The 24,382-nt window shown below is 55.3% G+C and overlaps 4 protein-coding genes and 1 pseudogene across 8 annotated transcripts in view; 3 read left to right on the forward strand and 2 right to left on the reverse strand.

The window, feature by feature from the left end:
• The first annotated feature begins 2,739 nt into the window (after positions 1-2,739).
• ATP6V1F (ATPase H+ transporting V1 subunit F) lies at positions 2,740-5,424 on the forward strand. Its single transcript, NM_001045869.1, has 2 exons — positions 2,740-2,982; positions 5,040-5,424. Exons 1-2 carry the CDS (start codon positions 2,825-2,827, stop codon positions 5,239-5,241), a joined length of 360 nt encoding a protein of 119 aa, NP_001039334.1. The 5' UTR covers positions 2,740-2,824; the 3' UTR covers positions 5,242-5,424.
• A 163-nt stretch (positions 5,425-5,587) lies between these two features.
• On the forward strand, positions 5,588-8,162 carry ATP6V1FNB (ATP6V1F neighbor). The gene is made up of 2 exons (XM_010804498.4): positions 5,588-6,446; positions 7,985-8,162. Exons 1-2 carry the CDS (start codon positions 6,026-6,028, stop codon positions 8,092-8,094), a joined length of 531 nt encoding a protein of 176 aa, XP_010802800.1. The 5' UTR covers positions 5,588-6,025; the 3' UTR covers positions 8,095-8,162.
• An 88-nt stretch (positions 8,163-8,250) lies between these two features.
• On the reverse strand, positions 8,251-15,749 carry LOC104968434 (collagen alpha-1(I) chain). Of its 2 annotated transcripts, XM_059885934.1 has the most exons (7): positions 14,593-15,749; positions 14,193-14,521; positions 13,012-13,088; positions 12,535-12,641; positions 10,487-10,554; positions 8,477-10,105; positions 8,251-8,393 (listed from the first exon to the last, which is right to left on the reverse strand). In XM_059885934.1, the coding sequence occupies exon 6, from the start codon at positions 9,788-9,790 to the stop codon at positions 8,789-8,791; it is 1,002 nt and encodes a 333-aa protein (XP_059741917.1). In that variant the 5' UTR covers positions 9,791-10,105; positions 10,487-10,554; positions 12,535-12,641; positions 13,012-13,088; positions 14,193-14,521; positions 14,593-15,749; the 3' UTR covers positions 8,251-8,393; positions 8,477-8,788. The 2 variants fall into 2 exon arrangements, with proteins under 2 accessions (XP_059741917.1, XP_059741918.1); XM_059885935.1 differs by lacking the exons at positions 12,535-12,641; positions 13,012-13,088; positions 14,193-14,521; positions 14,593-15,749 and having other exon boundaries at positions 8,477-10,831.
• Positions 15,306-15,709, forward strand: LOC104972193 (2-iminobutanoate/2-iminopropanoate deaminase-like; annotated as a pseudogene).
• A 2,076-nt stretch (positions 15,750-17,825) lies between the features above and the next one.
• KCP (kielin cysteine rich BMP regulator) overlaps positions 17,826-24,382 on the reverse strand; it is a 46,617-nt gene continuing 40,060 nt past the window's right edge. For 2 of the 4 annotated variants that reach the window (XM_010804494.4, XM_024991152.2), the window contains 11 exons: positions 22,852-22,931; positions 22,556-22,655; positions 21,958-22,046; positions 21,557-21,659; positions 21,317-21,459; positions 20,889-21,061; positions 20,694-20,805; positions 20,501-20,602; positions 19,127-19,291; positions 18,392-18,698; positions 17,826-18,247 (listed from right to left, as the gene is read on the reverse strand). In XM_010804494.4, coding sequence (XP_010802796.2) covers positions 17,979-18,247; positions 18,392-18,698; positions 19,127-19,291; positions 20,501-20,602; positions 20,694-20,805; positions 20,889-21,061; positions 21,317-21,459; positions 21,557-21,659; positions 21,958-22,046; positions 22,556-22,655; positions 22,852-22,931 — 1,643 coding nt within the window. In that variant the 3' untranslated portion in view covers positions 17,826-17,978. Of the gene's footprint in view, positions 18,248-18,391; positions 18,699-19,126; positions 19,292-20,500; positions 20,603-20,693; positions 20,806-20,888; positions 21,062-21,316; positions 21,460-21,556; positions 21,660-21,957; positions 22,047-22,555; positions 22,656-22,851; positions 22,932-24,382 lie in introns of those variants that run through there. The other 2 variants (XR_001500238.3, XR_001500239.3) reach the window with 1 other exon arrangement.

The raw sequence follows: 24,382 nt of genomic DNA on the forward strand, positions 1-24,382 counted from the left end.
TCCTCAGATTCCCGGAGAGCTGGGGGTGGGAGAGGGAGGGGGACACTGTGTTGTAGAAGATTGCCCCGGGGACTACCGGGAGGCCGGTTTCTGTTCGGACTGAGCTCAAGGATGTTCTCAAAATCAGGACCTTAAAAAACAGTCACCCCTGGCTCATGCAGGAACGCTCCTCAACCAGCAGGCAGGCAGAACCACAAACGAACCCAGGAACCTGTCACTCCAGCTAGGTCCTGGGTCAAAGCTGGGTCTCCTCTGTCCCTCCAGCCCGACCTTGCTCAGGGCCTCCCTCCTGAACTGGTCCCTCCTTCCTGATCCACCAGCAGCTCCCTCCAGCTCACCACACTGCAGCCAGAGGAGGGTGGTCACATTACAGGAACTGTGGCCCTCTCTGGTCTAAGGCCCTTCTGTGGCTCCCTTCTAGTCTAGTCTACGTGTCCTAACAAGGCCCCCAGAGCCTCCCTACCCATTCATTGAAACCTCCAGCCAAGCTGGTGGTGTACCCTTTCTCACCACACCCTCCACCTCCTACCCTCTTCACAACTTCTAGATTCCCAGACCCACGTGCTGCAGTTTGGGCCTCTGCCCCGGAACATCCTTGCCTCTCCACCCTCCTCACCTTCCTGGCCAACAGGAAGCTTTCCTGAACCCCTCCCTATCCTCCCAGACCTGCCCCCCAGCTCTCATGCTGCCCTGGGGCACATCTCTGGCTGCATTTATTACTACTACCCTCGTCTGTAACAGTGAATCTGAGGGTGGGCCTGCCCCACCAGACTGCGCTCCCTGACCTAGGAGGTCGAATACAGACAGGTGTGACCAAGGAGTAAATGAGCAATTGAGTAGCCAGAGCAGGGCAAGGCAGCTTCACTCAACTGATCCCCCAGCTCTAGACTCATTCCAGATATTCGGCACATAGCGGTGGGTTGACCAGAGAAAACCCAACACACGTGGCCTGGCTCCAAATACGCCCATCCCCTACCTCTTCACTCAAAGGATGTCTGCCTCCTGGCTCCTCTTGTCCTTCTCTTCCCCCTCAAGACCCTTCCAGGGCCTCTCTTTCTGTAAGTCCATCTCCGTCCCTGTGATATTTTTACTCTCCCCTCAGTCCCGAGAGAGTTCCTTGAGGACAGAAACTGTATTTTATCAATCTCATGTTCTCAGCCTCTCCATGGCCACAGTTGATAAAGGCTGGTTGAATGAAGGTGTGTGTGATGAATGGGGTGCTCTCACAGCTCCCTCCCTTACCCGACAGACCCTTGAAGGCGAGATCCCTTCTCAAGTTCCCAGCCATTCATGGCCATTAAGGGCCAGCCCTGTGCCAGGCACCGAGCCAGGTGCTTCTACTCACATCCTTCCTCACTCTCTGCCTCCCCTCCCACCTTGCCCCAAGATGGGAGCATTTTCCTGCCAGGCTGCCGGCCTCCTCCTCCTCCTGCTGCCCTCCACCTGTGAGGGGATGTATTTATGGATATCCAGTCCCGCTGCTCTCCCTCAGTGGTAGCATGGCCTCGGCTGCTAAGCATGTAAGGACTCTACCTCACTTAATCCTAACAGCTCTATGAGACGGGCACATTATTACCTGAAGAGATAAAGGTCCTGAGAATTTTGGTGATGAGTCCCAAATCATACCTCTAAGTAGCAAGGCCGAGATTCATACCACTTAGGTTAAAATCCCGAGCCTATCACACATGTAACCACCAGACCAGACCATCCGGATGGCTCAAGTGCTCTCAACCCACAGATCAAATGCCAGATGCCAGGACGCCTGTTTGTTAGAAGGGAGGGGGAGCGAGTGGCCCCTTCTCCTTCAACATGTTCATCTCAGAGTTCACTCTCTCAGGAATGTGACTCCCGTCCATCTAGCTGCACAGGCCAGAAACCTGGAAGTCACCTTGTCTATTTCCCCCCTCATATCTCCCCAAACATATCTAATACCAGTTCTATCCTCTTTGTCTCTAAATACTTCTTGGCTCCACCAGACTCTCACATTCCCCATTCCCACTCCCTGGGTTCTGCCCACCATCATCTCTTCCCACAACGGTTTCTCTCCCTTCAGTCCTGCCTGCTCACACAGCACAGGTCTCAACCTATCCCTAATACATAAAGTTGGCCGTATCATTCTCTTGCTTAAAATCCTTCAGAATAACTCTGTCCTCAGGATAACTCCCAAATTCTTTTTCTTTCCTTGAAGGCACTTGTTTTCTCTAGTCCCTAAGTCTTCACACGTGCTGTTTCTCTTTCTAACAACACCCTCTTGTTCTCATCGCTACCAGCCTCATCCAGCTAGCGGCCTTCTTCGCGCGCCTCCTCTCCCCCATGGGTTAGTTACACCTGATGGGTGCTTCCACGTATGTTTCACATTTTAGCAATTGACACACTACTCACTGAAGAGTATCATCATTAACTTATCTATCCTTTTATTAATTGAGCAAATATGTACTAGTTGTTAACTACGTGCCATAGTTACATACATACACGATAAAGACTCGGACCTTACTCTGGAGAACAGAAACCGTCTCTCCTTTGGCGTCCAGACGTCCAACAGCAATTGCCTCACCTGGCCAAAGAACCAGCGAACTTACCTGCGCGAGTCGACTGTGCCGCGCGGACTTCTGGGAATCGTAGTCCCCGGGTTCAGGGCTCCCACTATGGCGCAGGCGTATTCTGAGTCAGGCGCTTTTGCTCCTAATGCGCATGTCCGAGGAGGCGGAGTGGTACAACTGCGCATGTCTAAAGCGTGGGGGTGCGGCCGAAAAGGCGGTGCGCTGCGAAGGCGGGGCTTCGGTGACACCCGGCGGTCGCTGAGGATCTCGGGTGGTCTGTGAGGATGGCGGGGAGGGGGAAGCTAATTGCGGTGATCGGAGACGAGGACACTGTGACTGGCTTCCTGCTGGGCGGCATAGGGGAGCTTAACAAGAACCGCCACCCTAATTTCCTGGTGGTGGAGAAGGATACTACCATCAATGAGATCGAAGACACTTTCCGGTAAGGTAGCCCGCGAGGCCTGAACTGGACCCTCTGCTGCCTGGTGGGAGCGCGGGGAGGGGAGGGGGGGGGGGGGCGACACTGGCTGAAGTGTCAGACCCCGTCCTCGAGGGTCGGAGAAGTTGGTCCACCGATTGGAGAGGAGGCCACTGCGGCCCAAGTTCCCTTTCGGGGCTCGGTGGGACCAGGGCTAGATCGGGTCCACAAAGGCCCCCTTCACATGACCCTGTGTCAGGAAAGAAGAGGAACCGCTCATGTAGGACGGGCACCGCCCTTTGGTCCAACCTGTCCCGCCAGAGCTGAACTTCCAGGGTGCCCAGGCCTGGAAAGGGCCACTCTCAGCTCCCGGTTCACCCGTAGAGCAGGCCCCGGTCATTGCCAGCGCTGGACTCTTCTGAGTTGACTCCTAAAGGAACCACTCACTCAGTGAACACCTGGGCAGTGGGCTCAGGCTTTCAAGTGTTTTATCTCCCTTAGAAGCTCACAATCATCATGTAAGATAGGGGTTATTCCCATTTACTGGTAAGAAAACTAAAGTTCAGAGAGGTTAAAGGCACACACTAAAGTCATACAATTCGGAAAAAGATGGAGCAAAGATTTGAACCCAGTCTCACCTTTTCTGCCTTTCTTAAGCCAGGGCCACACTCTGCTCCTTCAGGTCTCAGTCTGCTTTGGAATTTCCCGTTGTCCTGAACTCAGCGGACAGAATATCAGGACTGTCCTACCTTCTACTGATACCTTGTGCTTCAAAGCTTCATTTCCTGTCCCGGATTAAAAGCAGTAGTTTCAAGCTGTGGGTGCAGGCATGTCCTTTAATCCAGGAGGTGACCTGGTGCCTAGAGTTGAGAGCGCCAGCCCTTTGTTCTTTCCCACACCCCTTCTCTGGAGCCCCTATGCCAAGTGCCAGGAACAAACCTCTCCTGCCTGTTTTCCCCTAAACAGCCCAGCCCTGAGCTGCTGGCTGAGACTGGTTCCTTTTGCCTGGGGTATGATCAGCCCTGACCCAGGAGGCTGATCTCTAAGCAGTCTGGTAAAGTGACTCAAGTTGTCATGAGAGAAGGACAAATTTTACTTCAAGATCTTTTCAAGTTTCCAACCAAAAGGGACCTCTGAAATCATCAAATCTAACCTGCCTTAGTGTCTGGTAAAGAATAACTACTCTGTAAACAGCTTTTATTTTTTAATAGTAAATAGTTTTTAGTGAGTAAATAAATTAATGAATGTGTGGGTGATCACAAGAAAGTAAGAGCCCAGTGCCAGGTTCCTTCTGTGTGGAAAGTATGATTTCTTCATTGCTGATTTTCCTCTTCCTATGCTCTGTTCCTGGCTCAGGCCAAACTTCCCCTCTGATCCACCCCCTGCCCTTATCAGCATAGACCATGAGTGGTCCGAACAATGCCTTCCCCCCTTAAAAATTTTTATGGGGACTTCCCTGGCGGTCCAGTGGTTAAGACTCTATGCTTCCACAGTAGGGGGCACGGATTCGATCCCTGTTTGGGATACTAAGATCCCATGTGCCACATGGTGTGGTACAAAAAATTTTTTTGTGTGTTTAGAAATTTAATCTGTTTCCTTTTGAAAAGTTAACATGTTCATGTAGTTTACAAATTAATCTTTAAAAGATCTACACATTGAGAAGTCACACTCTCAACCCCTCACCTCTTCTACTTCATTACTTCCTTCACCATGTATTTTTTTTCCATATCTTTCTGCTTTTTTCTTTATGCAGATACAAAGAGACTGGCATATATATATATAGTCTTGTCCTCGCCCATTCTTACCTGAAGGCAGCATAAGGAACGCACCAGCACGCACCCTCATCTTATTAGCAGATCATTTGGGAGTCTTCCAGGCGGCGGGGGTGGGGGTGGAGTAGAAGCCATGCCCTTAGCTTTTGAATGAAATGGACTCTAAACAGAGTGGAGAGTTTAGTGTAGCACCTTTTTCTCTTGTCCACTGCGCTCTCTGGATTAAGCCCATTCCATCTGTGGCCACCAACTCAGAGTGGGCCGCCCTGGACTCCCTTCTCATTTCTCCCTTCTCATTTCTCCCTCCAGGCAGTTTCTAAACCGGGATGACATCGGCATCATCCTTATCAACCAGTACATTGCAGAGATGGTGCGGCACGCCCTTGACGCCCACCAGCGCTCCATTCCGGCTGTACTGGAGATCCCGTCCAAGGAGCACCCGTATGATGCTGCCAAGGACTCCATCCTGCGCAGGGCCAGGGGCATGTTCACGGCTGAAGACCTGCGCTAGAGGACTCCCCTCCGCCTTGCGGCCTCTCCCTGGGTTGCCATCAGCCCTTCTCTAAGATCTTAGCCTCTGAGTTCCAATTCCCTGCCCCTTCCCATTCTACTGAGAGGCACCAGAGCTGGGGTGCTTCCAGTTGCTGGGGCTCTGCCATTAAAATTAAGGCTGGTTGGGATACAGGAAACCTGAGTGTCTTCTCTCCACTGCCTCTTCCCTGTGCTGTCACTGTTGATGTTAAATTAAAATAACATTCTTGCTTCTCTCCAATCTGAGGCTGGGTGTTAGAAACGACATGTGTAGAAGGAGGCTCTTGGGGATTTGATTGGCAAGGCTGGAAAAGGTTTTGCCAAAGACCCAGGCCTAGAAGAGTTAGACCAGGAAGATTGTGCCAGCCCGGCCTTCTGAATTAAAGGCGACCGGCTCTGGCAGGGGGAACAGAAGCAGGCTTGCGTTCAGACCCCTGGTGCCCCTGCTTGAGTCTGTATTGGCTGGGAGCGGTCGGGACCTCAAGGGATGGAAGCAGGAACCACAGCAAACCTGGAAACCAGAGATACTTAGTTTGAGTCTGGCAAGAGGTTTGCGGGTCAAGGCTCTTAGCCAGTGGGCCCTGGCCTGAGGCTGCCCCAGCAAGCAAGGCAGGTGAAGCGTGCTGAGGGCATGGCCCTGTGTGAGGTGAGGCATGGTTGCCAAGTGACTGTCCCTGGGCAGCCACCTGCTGTCAGAGGGACTCTGCTTGCTGTGCTCACCCCTTGGCAGCAGGCACCCCACGCCTGCTCCTTCCTCTGCCACCATGTCTCGGCAACTCAGCATGGACACGGTGCGGCAGAACTTCTGGAAGGAGGAATACCTGAGGGAGAAGATGTTGCGCTGCGAGTGGCACCACAAGTACGGGTCCCTGGTGAAGGCCAAGCAGAAGGCCAAGGCTGCAGCCCGCCTGCCGCTCAAGCTGCCAACCCTGCCCCCCAAAGCTCCACTCTCACCCCCGCCCACCCCCAAAGCAGTTCCTTCCAGGGCTTCCAGCCCCGCCCTGGAGGCTCCTATTCAGTCAGAAATGTACCCAGTCCCGCCTGCCACCCGGGCCCTGCTATACGAAGGCATCTCCCACGACTTCCAGGGCCGCTACCGCTACCTCAGCACCCGAAAACTGGACGTGCCAGAGAAACGCTACCTCTTCCCCATCACCACCAACTTCACATATGGCTGGCAGCTGGGTGAGCCCCAACCTCCCAGAAATTATCCACCTCACAGAAAACCTGCCACGAGCCACAGCGCTCTTGGCACTAGACACACGAGACACATGGACACTCCTTTTGGGGGCGTCCATTCTAGTGGAGAAACATAAGAGCAAGAGAGGGCCAAGTTCCAGAATGAAACGGCATGATGGGCGAGGAGGCAGGGGCGTGTGGCGCTTTGGGATGGATTGTCAGGAAAGGCCTCAGGACCTAAAGGCCGAGTGAGCTAACTGACAAGGGGGAGGAGCTGGGTTTTATTCTAAGTTTAAGGGGAAGCCATGGCGAGTTTTAAGCAGGTGAATGATACTGATTTACTTAAAAAAAAAAAAAAATCACCCTGACTGTTCTGTAGGTTGTGGCCTTTTTGGGGTAAGAACAAACTGGCAGATGGTTGAGTTATCCTGGCAAGAAATGACGGTGGCTTGGACTAGAGTGATTAGCAGTTGAGCTGAAATCTATTCTGGATGTGTTTGGAGGAAGACTCAATGGAACTTACTGGTGGTTTGAATGACAGGAGAGAATGCAATGCCAACACGCAGGTGTTTGACTGAAGCAGCTACAGCAAGAGAGACTGGGGGTAGGGAGAGTGCTGGGGGGTGTGAATGTCAGCGTTGCTATGTTGTGCTGGAGGTGTCGGTGATGTGGCCCTCTGGAGTGAGGTCAGAGCTGAAGGCACAGTTTTGGGGGTTATCAGAATATAGGTGCTCTTTAAAGCCTTGAGAGTGGGTGGGCTCACCCAGGTTGCTCCAGAGGCTGGATCACGCAGGGAGAAGGTGCGGGCTTGGGGGGAACAGTGATATGTAAGGACATGGTATTGGCAAGAAGGCTGTCCATCTGGATTGACTCATAGTCGTTAGTTGGGTGGGAGAGGAGCGAAGGCAGTGGTGTAGTTTGAGCTGAAGAGTCAAGGTGTGGGACAGAGAATATGCCAGGGAGTGTCATGGGTTTGCTGCCTGATGAGAGTTCCTTTGCTGTCTGTGGTCATGAATTTCAAGTGAGACTACTCAGTCAGGTGTTTTCTCCAGTTCCTGCACAGAAAAGGTGGATGATTGAGGATAAACAGTTGAAATTTGGCCTTAACAAAAAATCCCCCCAGGGCCCAAGGATTTGCCCCAGGATTTCCTCTCCCTAAAGGGAGAGGAAAGGAACAATTTCCAAATGAAAGCAGAAGGTAGAAAGAAGCCCTGTCTGCCCCAGAGAAGTCCAGCTCTGTCTGTCCCTGTAGCAAGCATGGCTGGGAGTCCCACCACCCTCCTCTGTGAAGGATTCTGAGGCTGGGGGAGGTGCTGGCACACAGCTGACTGGCATTTGGCCATCACTGCTGACCCGGGTGGGCAGCCAGCCAGCTCCCTGTTTCCCTGTAACTCCCGCTTCTCAGAAGCATTTCTTTTTATTTCTGCACACTTACAAAGTGGATACAACACAGGCAGACTCCTAGGGCTATGCAGGCAGGGCTCCTGTGCTCTGCCGATTCTTTTCCCAGGAACCCACTCCTGGCCTCTGACATCTTTTCCCAGGCCCCCCAGTGAAGCAAGAACTGGTCTCCTGCAAGATGTGCCGCATTGAATCTTTCTTCCGCAAGAATGGGGCCTTCTCGCTACTGGATCCCCGGGATTTGGCCCTCTGACCTCGAGCAGGGCAGAGGGCTTAGGGGAGGGAAGAAGAAATAACACACCTCCTGGTAGGGCGAAGCTGCATGTGTGTCTGTGTCTGGCTCTCCCAGGCGCTGAGGCTGCGTTCTGGGCCTTTCTGGAACTCCCTCTGACCTGCAGGTTGCCTTCTTGCTTTTCCCTTAACCCCCCATCTCTTTAATCATCTCCTTGAGGATTCATCAGAGACTTGGAGAGGCCTCGGAAGGGTGAGCGATGCTCGTCAGGTTCCGCGGCGCCGAGGGGCCACAGTAGCTGCTGGAAGTTCTGGGTGTTCCTGGGGAAGAGTGGACTTTCATACCAGATGTCAGGAAAAAGTGACCGCCACCACTCCACAAGCCTCCCCGCCCGTCCCCTCACCTGACCCCGAGGGCTCGCAGCCGCCCGGTCCTTTCCCGGTGCGTTTGCTCCAGCTGTTCCCTCAGGGCGCGTCGTCGCCCTGCCGCGTCCTCCTGAGGCGGGACGGAACGCTGAGCGCCCGCCGGTGCCTCCCGGCCCCCGGGCTCGAAGCGGCCAGCAGAGGGCAGCACCCTCTGTGCTCTGGAGGGTCGGCCCACTCCGCAGGTGTTATCTCAAGTGCGGGATAGACGCCAGTCAAAGCGATCCAGGTCGCGCCCAGCTCGGCCACCGGCCCCCGCCCCTGCAGGGTCGTTGTGGCCCCACCGCCTTCTCCTAGGGGTCTTGCCTGTGGTGGGAGCTGAGCTGGGCTCGGTGGGGGTTCCAAGGGGTGCACCCGGCAATGGCGGTTCCTGGCGATGCGGAGGCGCTCCAGGACCTGCAGGAGGCGACTGTCAGCGGCCCAGAGGCCGCCCCTCTGGGCCCCGCCCGCCTGGCCCGGCCGCGCACCCGGAGCCGCTGCTGCTCGCGGTCCCGCTGCCGCCGGCGCCTGGCCTCGCGGTTCAGCTCCAGCAGCCGCTGCAGAGCCGACGCCTGCTGCGCGGCGCTCACGCTCGCCGACGCCCGGTCTCTGCTCAGGGGCTCGGGCCAGGCGGTCTTCGAGGTTCTGGGGGCCTCCGCAGCACCCCTCGGTCTCCCGAAGGCGCCCGGAAGCCCCGTGGAGCCGCCCAGCTCATGCTCCGCGGGGCCAGGGCTTCCCCCTGGGCCCTGAAGCGAGTGTGGATCGCTCAGCGGGCCCAGGTGCCCTGGGAGAGCAGCGGGCCGTTCCCGCTGCCCGGAGCCCCCAGTGCATGGGGCCGCTAGCATCACCGCTCCTGGGCCTGGGAGCAGTGGCCGGGTCGGGGGCCCAGCGAGCGGAAGCGGAGCCCGCAACCCTTCCCGGAGGGGCCCCTGCGCTCCCAGGGCCGGTGCGCTGTTTCCTCTCAGGCCGTCGGTCTTAACCTGCATCAGCTGGGTGGTCCTTCCCCGGGGCCCTGGGCCCGCCCTTCCCCCAGGCTGCCCCATCCGTTCCCCCAGGGACCTGCGGAAGTCCCCCGGGGAGCCGCTTTTCTCCCGGGGCCCCTCTCCCCGAGCCGCTTCCCAGGCAGGTGGGATACAGTCTCTGCCCTCGGGAGACTGGAGGATCTTCTCTTCCGAACCCCGGGGAGAATCTGCCCTCGGCTCTGGGAGGGCCTCCTTTCTCCCGCATTTGAGGCGACTTTCGCTTTGACCTTGAGGCGCCCCTCTGTGCTCACCCTGGAGGCCCTCACACCTTTGACCTTGAGACACCTCTTCCATCAGAGCCTGAGTGGCCTCCCCGCTTGGATTCTGGTTTGTCTTCTCTCTCTTACCCTGACCCTGAGGGTCCCCCTCTCTCTGATTGTGAGGAATCTCAATCCTTAGCAGTTTCTTCTGTTCTGCTCTCTCCTGGCCCAAGCTCCAGCCCAGCCCCTCCAGGGGATCTTGGGGTTCTGGCAGGCCTGAGGAGGGGAGGCCTGGGGGCCCTGGGGCTCCCTGAGCCAGCTTTTTCTCCTGTAGGCTTCCGGATGATAGTTGATGGGGCCTCTGGGGCGTGGGCTCTGCTTGGCTCCCCTCTGGCTTCTGGGCCAGGTCCTAGGAAGGAAGAACACTTTGTCCCAGGTTTGTGAGGGAATCCTCCCTCCAGGGCCACTTCCCCCAGCAGAGCCTGGAGGCCCCAGGGCCCCAGTGGGCCTTACTTCCATTAGGCCCCTGCCCTGACTCCTGAATTTGTAAAGCCCATGTTGTGCTGTGCTGTGCTTAGTCACTCAGTCATGTCTGACTCTGCAACCTCCTGGACTATATAGCCTGGGAAGCCCCAAACCCATGTTATGTAGTTTAAAAGGTGCTTTAACGACGGCCCCTTCTTCCACCCGGCTGTGGGCTTCCCACCCCAGCAGTCTCCTCCCAGGCAGACCCCACCTCTGCTATCCCCCATCTGAGAGGGGTCTTGCCCAGGCAACTTCACCCTTTCACCTTGAACTCTGAGTTTCCTGGTTCTCCAGGGCTACTGCTGGTGGTAGCGTTCAGCTCCTGGAAGCAACCTGAAGGAGAAAGACAGATGTCTGCTCATGTCTCAGCCCCTCACACACACACCCCTGAACTGGAACCAGGAGGCCCAGGGAGTCCCCAGCAGGTGAAGGGACTGAACCCAGTGGTGTTGGTAGGGTACCCTGAGGGCTGGCATTGGAACTGCACGGCCTTCGCAGCTCACCATCCCACCTTTATTTACACAGCCAGCTGTGTGTCTGCTTGTCAGGTTTGCCTGCCAACAGCTGACCCCATCTTCCTCACCCTCCCAGCCAAGGACCACCTTGGAGGAACCTACACACCGTCTTCCTCAAAACTGCCAGAGGCAGCCCAGGAGCAGGAAGGGACAGCCTGCCAGGGTTACCAGTCCCTCTTAAGGACACCCCTACTTTGTTCTTGTGTCAAAGACACAAAGTCCTGTCCAGCCCCACAATAGGTGCCTGACTTTTCTATTGTTAAGGATAATCCTCTTTAGCTCTTTCTTGGTTTCTGGAAGGCAAAATCAAATGAAATTCAAGAAGTGGAATTTTAGGCCAGAGGCTAGTCTAAAAACTGCAAGTCTTTATAATTAACAAAAGGAATCTAAAAAAAGAGATGAAATGTCACTGCTCCTTTGCAGCTGTGAAGGAAGGAGCATCGTTTTGCATTCATAAAACCACTTAAAAGAACCTGATTTCATAAGGTCTTAAATTGAGAACTCTCACAAGAAATGCCATCTTTATGCAACATGAATATGTGAATATTCATAACAGTAACCAAATGGGAATGTTCTCTGTGAAAACAAATCTGTCTTTGGAAGAGTTTTGAACAAAGACATCTGGTAAGAGTCCCAAGCCTTCAGAAATTATTGCCATGAACTGTGAAAATAACCTCCAACCCCGTTCCTCTGTAATTCTGATCCATTGTCTTACTGGATCATTTATTTCACTGGTTATAATAATGTAATAGATATCTTCCGCCGATGTAGTCCCAAGAGATAATATACTTGTAAAATTTCTGTCAATCAGAAAATAATCATTTGTACTTTCCTTCTTTTGCCCATACACGATGTCACAATTAAAAAGCTTGTGACTTTGCTAGGCTTATTATTTAACCAATCATTTGAGAGCCTGTTTCATTTAAATGAACAGACCCAGGGCTCACAGCATCCATCCTGATGAATTCTAATCACCTGCTTATTGTCACACTCTCTCACTAGGCTGTGATCTCCTCAGAGATGAGGACAAGTGACTAGCAAGTCTGTTTTGTGCCCTGTATCTCCCCAGTGCCTGGCATGAGGGTGGCAGCTTGGAGCTGCCATTTTGTTCTGTCCCTGCTGGAGGACAGGGAGGACAGACAGCCATTCCCAGCACTCTCTCCTCTGAGCCCCAGCTTAGCTTCAGGATCATCCTGGACACAGGGCCTGAGATGGCTGGCACCAATCAGGTGGAGTTGGCATAGAAAAGAAAACCTGGGGCTTCCCAGGTGGCTCAGTGGTAAAGAATCCTCTTGCCAAGGCAGGAGACGAGGGTTCAATCCCTGAGCTGGGAAGATTGCACAGGTGGTGGAGCAACCAAGCCTGTGCGCCACCACTATTGAGCCTGTGCTCTAGGGCCTGGGAGCAGCAAGTACGGAGCCCAAGTGCCGCAACCCCTGAAGCCTGTGCTCTGAAACAAGAGAAGCCTCTGCAATGAGAAGCCTGAACCTCAGCTGAGAGTAACCTCTGCTTGCTGCAACTAGAGAAAAGCCTGTGCAGCAATGAAGACCCAGCACAGCCAAACATACATACATAAATCAAATTATTTTTTAAAACAGAAAACCTACTTTTTGTCCCTGGTTGCCCTGGAAGCCCCACAAAAAGGTATGAAAAGAAGAATTGGTGAGGATGAACCAGAATCCTGGGACTTGGGGTGATGGCTTTCCAGCTTGCCCCAACCTAAGCTCAGCATCCACGTCACTGAATTTAACCCAGGGGCTTCTGTTCTCCTGGCTGCCAACCCCTCCTGTCAAAGTACCAGATGTGGGCCCTTCCTCAGGCAAGCCAGGGCTCTCCTGCCTTGGGTCTGCATCCAGGCTGGCTTCCCTCAGATCCGCGGCTGATGGTGGGTCCGCTGCCCGCCCCCTGCAGGAGTGCAAGGACTGCCTCAGGCACCTCTTGCTTCTGGTTCTGCTACGTGGGGGGTTGGGGGGGGTGTAGGACTCCCCACCCACAGCAGGCTGCAGGAGTCTTCCCACCCCATCATCCAAACTCAGTCCACGGCAGCCTCCCCTCCCCCTCGTCTGCACCCAGCACTGGATGCCGGGAGCTGGAACTTGAGGTTATCCTTTCCAGGGACTGTGGGGCAACCACGTGGGTTCAACTGAGTAAAAGCCCCAGGAGGAGTTAGGGGCATGAGGAGGGGCAGGGTTCTGGAGGGCGACAGGGCAAAGGGTCCTGGGTTTGGTCACTTTGTGTGGCAACATGGAGTGGACGGAATTCCATGGAGACTTACCCCTCCAGGAGCTGATGGTTCTGGCTCAGGGAGTCTTCAGTCTGGGGCAGTGGGCACAGCCTGGAATTCTGGAAGGACTGGGGGGTGCCCCAGCCCACATGGCATCATCCCCCAGTGTGGTAGGGAGCCTCTAAAACAGCCCCCAGGGATCCATCTCCTGGCTTCTGTGCCCTTGTGTGACCCCTCCCCTTTCCCTCCAAGTCAAGGAGCTTGGAGACGGATCCCTCCTACCCACTCCAACCTTCAGATGAGACTGTAGCCCTGGCCAAAAATGGTTGCTGGACACTTCCCCAGTAGTCATGACTAACACCTACTCCTGCTACAGCTACTAACCTGCCCAAAGGGCCTCAGGCAGCGGGGTGCCGAGCCAGGACTGGAAGGCACATCCTGGTTCCAGTCACCACAGCACCATCCTTCCCGGGGTGGCGGGCCAGGGTGAGGGCCACCAGCCCTGGAGGGAGGGACCCGGGGCTGGGGCTACTCGGAGTCCCATCTCAGGGGCACCTGGGCAGCAGCACCTCTGTCTCTGGGCCCCATCAGCCCTGCTTTCCTCTCTCACTGCTGTTGCTGCTGCTGCTGCTAAGTTGCTCAGTCGTGTCCGACTCTGTGCGACCCCAGAGACAGCAGCCCACCAGGCTCCGCTGTCCCTGGGATTCTCCAGGCAAGAACACTGGAGTGGGTTGCCATTTCCTTCTCTAATGCATAAAAGTGAAAAGTAAAAGGGAAGTCGCTCAGTCATGTCCGACTCTTAGCGACCCCATGGACTGCAGCCCACTAGACTTCTCCATCCATGGGATTTTCCAGGCAAGAGTACTGGAGTGGGGTGCCATTGCCTTCTCCATCTCTCACTGCAGCCATGGCTAAAGGCATGGAGTCACCATGCAGTTGATTGGGCTAGGACAGTTCATTACGGAACAGTAACAGGCTGGAATGGTCCTGTATGTCCAGCAGGGTGCTAAACCTCTACACAGATGAGTTCATGGGCCTCCCAGCAGCCCTCTGAAAAGAGCTCTTATCTTCCCCATCCTGTAGCTGAGGAAGGAAACAGGCTTCCGGTCCACAGGAAGCATCAGAGCAGAGATTTGAACCCAAAGCCTATGTTCCTCCCACTTCTCTACCACTACAAGTGCCCCAGTGTCTCACTGACCCCCCCCCCAGCTCTCAGCTGAGCCCCAGCTCACCCCACTTGACAGCCGCTCAGAGTTGTCATCGGTCTTGCTGTGGGGCTTGCTGTGCTGGTTCTGTGCATGCTGGACCTGGGCCCTCAGACCACAGAACTGGGCCCAGGGTGGCCAGAAGAGGCCCAGCCCTGCCCCAGTCAGCAACTCCAAATCCCACAGGAGCTGCAGGAAGGCGGGATGCCGGGACGTGAGGGGGCACTCGCCCCGCCCTCTGCCTCACCCCCTGGCTGGTCAGCCCCTACCTGCTCCTGGGCCCGCCGGCTCCGCTCCATCTGCAGCAGCACGGTGGGCAGTTCCAGGACCGAGGGGCAGGCTCGGCCCTCTTGCACCTGGGAAGGCAAGGTGGAATCAGACCCCATGGACACCTGCCCTCTCAGAGATGGTGCCCTGTGGCCCTCACCTGCCGCAGGGCAGCCTGGAGCTGGTCTAGGCCTTCAGGGCACCGGAAGAGGTGCTGGTACAGGGCCAAGGCCTGCCTGGGGCTACAAGGGAGCCCTAGGTCCCCCAGGGGGGCTGCCTGCTCCATGGAATTGGGGGCCTAGGAGGGTGTCCCCCACCCTACTCCCTGCTGCTCCTGGAAAGAGAAGGACCAGGAGCTGGGGACAGGGGGAAGAAGGAGACAAAGGCTCCTGAGCTCAGTAATGCAGGGCCCTGACATCTGAGCCAGGCCTGGGCCTCAGCCAAGTCTCTTAGAGACGCTGGCCTGACTTGGATCCAGGTTTCTCGGCCACGTGGGTGGCAGTGTGGGGTGAGGACTGTGACTCTGACAGAGAGAGATGTGTGCGGGTGCTCGTTTGCAGCCCCGCGTGAACATCTGCTTTGTGTATACAGTTGATGCTTAAACAACACAGGGGTTAGCGGCCCCGACCCTTGCTGCAGTCAAAAATCCATATATAACTTACAATCCGCCCTCTATATCTGAGGATTCAACCTATCGGGGATGGTGGAGTACTGTAGTATTTACCACTGAAAAAAATTGTGAGTATAAGTGCATCTGTGTAGTTCAAACTCATGTTGTTCAAATGTCAACTATATATATGGAGTCCCGAGAGGCATGAGTAAGTCATATACTGGATAGTTGTCTCCGAGGGGCAGCAAGGGAAAAGGTTAGCCATGTCATCTTTGATCAGAAGGGTGATCAGCACAGCGAAAGCCCCAGTGGCCATTGGTCCCCACAGGCTGTGTTAGTCGACAGGACCATTTACATTTCAGGACACCTAGGCATGGACCCTGCAAGTGGACAACTTGTGCCAGGAGGGGTGGCAGAAGAGACTAAACAGGCTCTTACAAACATGGGTGAAATTCTGAAAGCAGCAAGCTGCAACTTCACAAATGTGGTAAAAACAACTGTTTTTCTGGCTGACATAAATGACTTCAAAACTGTCAATGACATCTACAAACAATATTTCCAGAGTAGCTTTCCTGCTTGAGCTGCTTACCAGGTTGCTGCTTTGCCCAAAGGAGACTGTGTTGAGATTAAAGCAATAGCTGTGCAAGGACCTCTCACAATAGCATGACTCTAAGTGGGCCCAGTGTTCTTTAGTCTGGAATTTTAATAATATTTTTTAACTAATAGCTTAATATTTGTTGGAAAGTGTAAGGTTGAAATACTATGAAAATACCATATAATAAGGGGAACTGAACATGAATTGAAGATTAATGATGAGTCTAGTTACCAATATTATAAATTACACTTCTATAACACTTGTATTGCTGGGTGTGGGAAAACAGACATACCTTACTTAACTCAGAAAAATAAAAGTAGAAGGAAATAACATGCAGGAAAGATGAGTTACTATTCCCGCGGAACAAGAATCAGCACACCTAATTCAATTAAACTCTTAATTTAATGATGTGAAGTATTTTGTTATGTCAAATATGTGATTCTGCTTTTACTTGAGTAAAATTAAAGTTTGAATGGTAGAGGTAAAGGAGAAGAAACTGGACCAAATTTTGTAGAGATAATATTTTTCTAATGGAAATAAAGTAGCTTGTAGATTTAAAAAAATAAAAATTGTATATATGAAGCTTGCAACTGCATTATAGATGTGATATATACCCAATACTTTGGCCACCTGATGCGGAGAGCCAACTCATTGGTAAAGACCCTGATGTTGGGAAAGATTGAAGGCAGGAGGAGAAGGAGACAACAGAAGATGAGACGGTTGGATGGCATCACCAACTCAATGGACATAAGTTTGAGCAAACTCTGGGAGATGGGGAAGGATAGGGAAGCCTTGTGTACTGCGGTCCATGGGGTCGCAAAGAGTCAGACACGACTTAGCGACTGAACAACAACATGCCCAGACAGGCAGCAGCTCCCAACAGCTTACTGCATGCCAGGACACAAGATGCTGCTGTAGACGTGTGATCCTTTCTTGAAGCAACTCTATGAAGCAACTGGAATCATCTTCATCCCCATTCCACAGATGAGAAGATCAGGCCCCAGAGAGTAAGCTGCCCTAACTAACACAGGGCACTGTCTCCCTCATCTGGAGACACAGCCCAAGAAACAGGCTCCAGGAAAATGTGGTCCCAAGTGTGAACTGTAACGCACTTCCCTAGTGCTTGCTGCAAACCATCCGTGGTCATTCTGTTTATTCCCCACAACACAGGGGATAAATGGGTGAGGACACTGCGTAAGTTACGACAAGGGGGGAGAAAGGGCATATGAGACGGTTTGTCATCTTCCCCTGCTGTCAGGAGTATCCTGGCCTGCCTGAGTCTTGGAACAGCTCCCTGAAAGGGGCCCCAGCAGAAGCGGGCTGAACAAGCAGGCACGGGGTCTCAGTTCAGCTGGCTCTCCCTTCAACCCTGTTGGAATACTGGGGGCCCCACCAAGAGAACTGAGTCCCCCAACCCCAATTGTTTAGCTAAGATCCCTAAAACACCAAGATCACACAGCTGATAGGTGGCAGAGAGAATTAAGAGTTCTCTTCGAAAAGAGACTTTTCTTGTCAAAAAAGACTTTTTTTTTCAATTTCAGACTCCCAAGTTCTTTTCCCTATAAGGATGTCTTTGAAAGTTGCACGCGTGTCCCCTTCCCGCATGTCCATCAGGGGTGGGTGTAGCTGCGAACACACACGGGGTGCATGCGTGGATTTATCTGGGCTTCTGAGGGTCTGTGTGTGTAGTCCCTCATGGGTCTGCATGTCATCACATACATACTGTTTTCCCGTTCCTCACCCCAGGCGCGGGGTCCCTGTGTCACCAGATCTTAGAGTGGCCCACAGGGTGCCTGAGCTCTCAATATCCCCAAAACCACAAGGAAAGGGGATGCGATGTGGGGACTGAGTCCCTTCTCCGGGCTCCTCAGCCCCTGCACGATTGCACAAGGATCCACAGAAGCCCCCGCAGAGGGGCCACAGGCTGTGCCTACGACATGTAAGCACAGGGCTGGGCTGGGACTCCTGGGTCCTCCTCCTGCCCACGGCAGGGTTTCCCAGGCAGCCCAGGGTGTGGCAGGCGGGGCAGCCCAGGGATGCAGGCTCAGGGAGTGTGTACGGTCTGGGCCTGAGTCCCCACAGCTGCCACCACCCCAATTCTTGGACACTGACCTCTGGACCCCACATTGCAAACAGCTCCCCCACCACCCCAGCACCAGGAGGAAGCACACATACACACAAGGAAACCTTAGGGTGGACCCTGAGTTTACTGTTTCCGATGCAACACAGCTGGGGTCTTTGTGGGAGCCACGCCCAGCCTCCCAGCACCCAGGTCGGGCGGGAGGTGCTCGCCAAAAGGAGACTTCATGTCCGGATGAGTCCTGGTCAGTGTCGTCCGGGCTCAGGTTGGCCCCTGAAGCTCCTGGCTGGGGTTGCGCGGAGTGCTGGGCAGCTGGTCCCCAGTGAGCAGGACAGAGGGGCAGGCCTCGGGTGAGATACAGTGGCCCTCGTGCTCCACCAGGCCCGCTGGGCACTGGCAGCCGGGGATGCAGGGCCGCACGCAGTGGGCTGCCAGCTCCCCCAGGGGGACGTGCTTGTTGAAGCAAGTGCGGGGACAGGGTGGGCCACACTCATCAAACACGAAGCCGCGGTCCAGGGGACAGCCCACCACTGCGGGCAGAGTGGAAGGAGGAATCACCATCCAGTCCCCAGGCTCCCCACCCAACCCCGTAACCCTCCCTGAACCTTTCCTGTCCAGACTTGAGCCCTCTGTGTCACCCTCTCCCCAGCTTGCACTGGGCGCTACCCCCTCACCGCAGAGTGTGGGGCCCCGCCAGGCTGGTGTCACCCCTGCCTGGCGACAGTGGCTAGCATAGGCTTCCAGGGCGTCACAGAGGCAGGCGTCAGAGGAGGAACCGGGCCCGCAAGCACAGAGGTCATACACGCAGGCGGCAAAGAAGGGGTCTGGTGGCACCACAGCATGGCAGCGGCTGAACGGGGCGGACTTCAGCACCGCACACCGGGCGTTGGCCTCACGCCTGGCACGGTACCCTGCTGCCTGGCATGGATCCACCTCACGGCCCTTGGAACAGGGCCGACCAGGTCCTGGGCCCTCTGGGACCTAGAAGGGGAAGGCGGCCTTGATCAGGTCAGCGGCCTGGCAGCTGACCTTTGTGTGCTATGTTCTTCCAAGAGCTTTGCACCAAATGTTTTGTTGTAGTCTCAAAAACTTCCTTACAAGAACAGCAAAGAAAGCATCAGCTACTTTTCCTTTCCCCCATTTTACAGATTGTCAAATCAAGGCCCAGAGCAGTTAAGTGTCTTGTCCGAGACTTCGAGTCAGTGAGTGATGAAGCAGGCCTTGGGGATTCAGTTGATGAGATCCCTTCCAACAGGCGCCCCCCCCCACCCCAGCACTGTAACAGGCAAGAAGACCCCAAACCTTCCTGAAAGCCCCAAAGCCCAACCCCTCCTTTCCTTACCAGAGGGCTGCTCTGAGACTCAGGCTCAACTGTGCCTCCCCCAACCTCTCACTTCTGTGCAACTCACCTGCCAGCTATTCCCAAATGCAGCCTCAGTGGACCGGAGCAGTTCCTCAGGGTCCCGCAGGTCATCCTGGGCAAAGCCATTGAAGTTGCCGCAGAGCCCACACATGTGGCCCCGGTAGGAGCCAGGCACTCTCACCTCCACCTGGGACCGCCCATCCCACAGCACCTGTGCAGAGAGGTGGGGACTGGAGAGCAGGAGAAAGCCAGGGGCCCCAGGAAGCCCAGGGCCCGTCTCTGTGGTGTGTCAGCATGCCCCCTGCAGGAGGGGAGGAGAAAGGACAGGTGGAGTGCCTCAGGAAAGGGAGGCTTGCTCTAGCCAAGGCCAGGAAGACACCTGCGGTGTCAGCCCTGGGCAAACACAGAAGACGTGAAGAGGTGAACACAGCTCCCTCAGGAGGGCACCTTCTCCCGTCATCATCCCTGAGCTAGGCTTCCCCGTGAAATGCAACCCACTTCCAGAGATTCACTCCCTCACGGGCATTCAGGCCTTACAGAGGACAAAGCACAAATAGAGTCTGTATCCTAAGTTTTCGTGTGTGCTAAGTTGCTTCAGTCATGTCTGACTTTGTGTGACCCCCATGGACTATAGCCCACCAGTTTCCTCTGTCCATGGGATTTTCTAGGCAAGAATACTGGAGTGGGTTGCTATACCCTCCTCCAGGAGATCTTCCCAACTCAGGGATCAAACCTGCGTCTTTTATGTTTCCTGCATTGGCGGGCACGTTCTTTACCACTAGTGTCAACTGGGAAGCCCCATCCTAAGTGTAGATAAGCCATATTTTGTATACTTACAAATGTGCTTGTGGCTGGAGGCAAGGGAGTGAATTACTTTTTGACATGGGAATTGGAATCTCTGAAACCATCTAGGAGAGGGTAGTTGACAATGCCCCCCGCTTCCCCCACTTGAGGGATGGGAAAGCTGAGGCCCAGAGGACTGGCTTCCCTGGTGGCTCAGTTGGTAAAGTGTCTGTCTGCAATGTGGGAGACCTGGGTTCGATCCCTGGGTAGGGAATATCCCCTAGAGAAGGAAATGGCAACCCATTCCAGTATTCTTGCCTGGAAAATTCCATGGATGGAGGAGCCTGGTAGGCTACAGTCCATGGGATCACAAAGGGTCCGACACGACCGAGCAACTTCACTCACTCACTCAGAGGACTGGCTTAAGGTAATGGCCTAAGAGCCCCAGCACATCGGTGGCTGGAAACCAGGCTCAGAACTCCTTTCATCACACCTGGAGTTCTCTAGCCCTGATTCCTCTTCCCCCTAGAATCCCGCAGAACTCTATCAGCTCCTTGGCCCCATGGCCTGGCAGGTAGTTGGTATTACCCCTCCTACAGAACAGGCGCCCCCTGCCCTGCACTGGCCCCGGCCGCACCTGGAGCCCTGGCTGGGAGTGCAGCACCACCGTGCGTCCCCGAAGCTCTACATAGAACAGCGGTTCCTGCAGGAAGGGCAAGGCCACAGGGCGCCCGTCCACCTGGAGAAGGGACGTGGGAAGAGGACCGAGGTCGGGACAGAGAAGGGGACAGCGCTGACCGACCGGCCCCCGGATCCTTGGCTCTACTGACCGTGACCGCCCTGTCCTGCAGCAGCCGCACGGCCACGTCTCCCAGCAGCACAGCCACTTCCTGGGTCCAGGACACGCCGCTCCGGCCCCGGTCATCGTTGGTCACGTGCACGCTGCAGGTGGGAGGCAGGGTGCAGGGGTCAGCAGGGCCGGGTGTGGGAGGCGGGCAGGGAGAAAGGCAGAGGGAGCGGCGCACCTGAAGTCCCCGCCACGGCAGTCCTTGGCCAGCACGTAGCTACAGCTGCCCTGGAAGTGCAGCAGGCGGCCGTCGAAGGTGCGGTAATGAGGGTCTCCGAAGGCCATGCAGGAAGCGGGCCGGGGCAGGCAGCGAGGACAGCAGCTGCCGGGACTCAGGGCGGGGGCCTCGTCCTGGCCTCCGCCCCGCACACGGTCAGACACGCCGCGCTCCCGGCCGGGCCCCGCGCTGAGCCTCCCCGGAGGACCGAGCATCTCCGGGGAGGCTCCCTGGCTCCCGAGCTCCTGCTGGAGGAGGTCAGGACGCCACCTCGTGGCCATGTCAGACACTGCACGACCCGGGCGAGCCCTGTCTCCTACTTCCCCGGTGCTCCAGGTGGGCCGCGCCACGTGCTCACCCATCCCACCGCCCCAGACCCTGGCACTCACGGGCCCACAGGAGAGCGGCGGGCAGCGCTGGCTCTGGCAGCGCACGGTGCCTGCCATGCAGGAGCAGTTGGTGCAGGCGTCCACGTCCCAGCGCTCCCCGGAGGCCACCTGCCGGCCCTGGTGCGCGCACGACGGGGCGGGGGCTGAGGGGACGGGAAGTGGCGAGAGTCAGATGCCCGTCCCTCACGTTGGGTCTCGCTCCGCGCGCCCGACCCCCAGCCCCATGGCCCTGGCCCGCACCTTGGCACCTCTCACAGCACCTGCCAGCCTCCCGCACCTTCGCCCAGCCGCGAGGGCAGGTGAGCGCCTGGCACTCCTCCAGGCGGCACTCCACATGGCCCCGCTGAGGACAAACGTCATTGCTCTAGGGACTTCCGGTAGGGTTTGGAGTCCCTGACCTCACACTTCTGCATCAGGGACTGGGCAAGCAACCCTTTTCCTATAAGGGCACCCACTTCAGGTAGGGGGTGAAATCACCTTCAGCTGCTTGCCCTCACACAGGGGTACCTCTGCCCTCTCACCCAGAGGGGGCGCCTTTTTCGAATTACCTTGAAGACCCCATGTTCTCTGGTCCAGTGTCCTGAGGCCCTTCACTTTTGCCTGTAAGGTTCTCCACCCCCCACCCCCCTCCCCCAGCTCACACGGCAGGTGCACGTGACACAGGCGTTGCTGGGGTCCCTCCAGCTCTCTCCATCCGCCGCTGTCCGGCCCGCAGCCTCCACCACACAGTCTGAGGACAAAGAAATGGGGACGGGGAAGCACTGTCATTCTGGCTGCATGAGCTCACCCTGAAGGCCCAGGGCAGGACGGTGCCCACCCCATCCAATTAGTACCCTCAGGGTGTTAATTTCTTCAACCAGCAGCACCATGGCCGACTAAATGGCAGACCTTACGCCAGCGCCCAGGATATCCAGAGCGTCCAGGATACTGAAAGAGCCAGAGGCTGGGACTTTCTCTGGTCTGACTGCCAGCTCAGCAGTGTGATGCCCTGCTAAGTGGGCCTGGGGTCCCTGAGCCCCCTGACAAGCCTCTGGCCGGCCCTGGAGAATCCAGGCTCCATTCCCTGCCTCCCTCCACGGCACGGGTCCCTCCTCTAACGAACAGCCCTCCGTTTCTATAAAAGAACAAAGCCTGCATTCGGAGTGCACACCCCAGGTTGCCCACTTGGCCCATAGACCACGCCTCCTGTCTCCCTCCCGGCTCATGTCCTGAGGATGCAGAGCAAAACTGGGCACGAACCCTGGCACATGGGGCAGCAGCTCCCAGAGGGTATGTAGCGTTCAGGCAGGGGACAGCTGAGCTCAGGACAGGCCCGGTGAATGCAGAGCCAAGTCAGGTCCTATGGAAGGGCATAGGAACAGCACAGGAAGAAACCGCAGGGAAGGCGCAGGGGCTAGGTGGAATGTGACATTCAGGATAAGTGGGTGAATGTTGCTGGGGTGATTGGGAAGCCTGGAGGTGCTAAAGAGAGGAGTCACAGCAACAGAGGAGGAAAAAGAGGGGGCTGGAGGAGTCCCCAAGGAAAGAGGGCTCACCTGGCACTGGCAGCTGTAGCAGGGGTCTGGTGGGGTCAACTCAGACCCCAGCAGGTGCTCTGTGCAGTGGCTCAGCGCCTCTGTGAAGACAAGAATGCAGTATGGGAGATGCTGGGGGAGCAGGGACGAAAGCCCCATTGACCGCCTGCCCCCTTACTGTGCCCCAGATTTCTTGAGCCCAGGATATACTTATAGCCCTGACACCATCACTCCAGGGAAGATAAATCCTTTTTCCTTTTGTTTCAGCCAAGAAAAGTTTGGACTTTTGACAAGGAACTCTGCTAGGATGGGGGGCCTGGAAAAAAGTGTGGCTTCCTCAGCCTGAGGTCGCTAAGGACCATGGGGCTGCCTGGCCTGCCCCTCCCACTTCTGATCATTTTGTCTGGAAGGAAGCACAATGAGCCAGGTACCCCAGGTCCAATCCTGGCTCCAGCACTCAGAGCCTGTGCCATTTTCGGCAAATTAATCAATTTCTCTGAACTTCAATTTCTTCATCTGTAAAATTCCTTGTCACTGTAACTGTGAGAATTAAATGTGAAACTGTTTATTAAAAGCACCAAGTACAGTGCGTGGCATACAGTAGGTGCTTAATAAGAATGGAAATAGTGACAGACTTTAAATTTTCTTAGGTTCCAAAATCACTGCGGATGGTGACTGCAGCCAGGAAATTAAAAGATGCTTGCTCCTTGGAAGAAAAGCTATGACAAACCTAGACAGCATATTAAAAAGCAGAGATATTACTTTGCCAACAAAGGTCTATCTAGCCAAAGCTAGGTTTTTTCCAGTAGTCATGTGTGGATGCAAGAGTTGGACTATAAAGAAGGCCGAGCACCTTAAAGGCTGATGCTTTTGAACTGTGGTGTTGGAGAAGACTGTTGAGAGTCCCTTGGGCTGCAAGGAGATCCAACCAGTCCATCCTAAAGGAGATCAGCCCTGGGTGTTCACTGGAAGGACTCATTAATAAAGACCCTGATGCTGGGAAAGATTGATGGCAGAAGGAGAAGGGGATGACAGAGAACGAGATGGTTGATTGGCATCACTGACTTGGCATGAGTTTGAGCAAGCTCTGGGAAATGGTGAAGGACAGGGAAGCCTGGCGTGCTGCAGTCCAGATAGTCAGACACGACTGAGCGACTGAACAACAGCAGCAGTACGTGGCATACAGTAGGTGCTTAATAAGTATTATTATTTTTCTCTCCCCCTACAGCACATTCTAGCAAGTGTTGGTAAGGATAGCTCTCCCCACCTCTGTAGCTGGACCACCCAGTGCCCCTCTGGTCCTAAGATCCCTGCCCTCAACAAGCCAGCAGCCTGCACAACTGCAAACCTGTAGCACCACCTGCTGGACAAGAGGCGGCAGGCTTCAGCTCAGTTCAGTTCAGTCACTCAGTTGTGTCTGACTCTTTGTGACCCCATGGACTGCAGCACGCCAGGCCTCCCTGTCCTTTACCGACCCCCAGATCTTGCTCAAACTCATGTCCATCGAGTCTGTGATGCCATCCAACCATCTCATCCTCTGTCGTCCCCTTCT

Source organism: Bos taurus, chromosome 4, assembly GCF_002263795.3.
Source record: "Bos taurus isolate L1 Dominette 01449 registration number 42190680 breed Hereford chromosome 4, ARS-UCD2.0, whole genome shotgun sequence".
Lineage (NCBI taxonomy): Eukaryota > Metazoa > Chordata > Mammalia > Artiodactyla > Bovidae > Bos > Bos taurus.

What these genes read in the sequence shown, in the direction of transcription:
- ATP6V1F (NM_001045869.1), top strand. Translation starts at nt 2,825, where the DNA reads ATGGCGGGGAGGGGGAAGCTAATTGCGGTGATCGGAGACGAGGACACT. An exon ending in GAGATCGAAGACACTTTCCG is followed by an intron (nt 2,983 to 5,039) that starts GTAAGGTAGCCC and finishes TTCTCCCTCCAG; the next exon opens with GCAGTTTCTAAACCGGGATG.
- ATP6V1FNB (XM_010804498.4), top strand. Translation starts at nt 6,026, where the DNA reads ATGTCTCGGCAACTCAGCATGGACACGGTGCGGCAGAACTTCTGGAAG. An exon ending in CACATATGGCTGGCAGCTGG is followed by an intron (nt 6,447 to 7,984) that starts GTGAGCCCCAAC and finishes ATCTTTTCCCAG; the next exon opens with GCCCCCCAGTGAAGCAAGAA.
- LOC104968434 (XM_059885934.1), bottom strand. Translation starts at nt 9,790, where the DNA reads ATGGAAGAGGTGTCTCAAGGTCAAAGGTGTGAGGGCCTCCAGGGTGAG.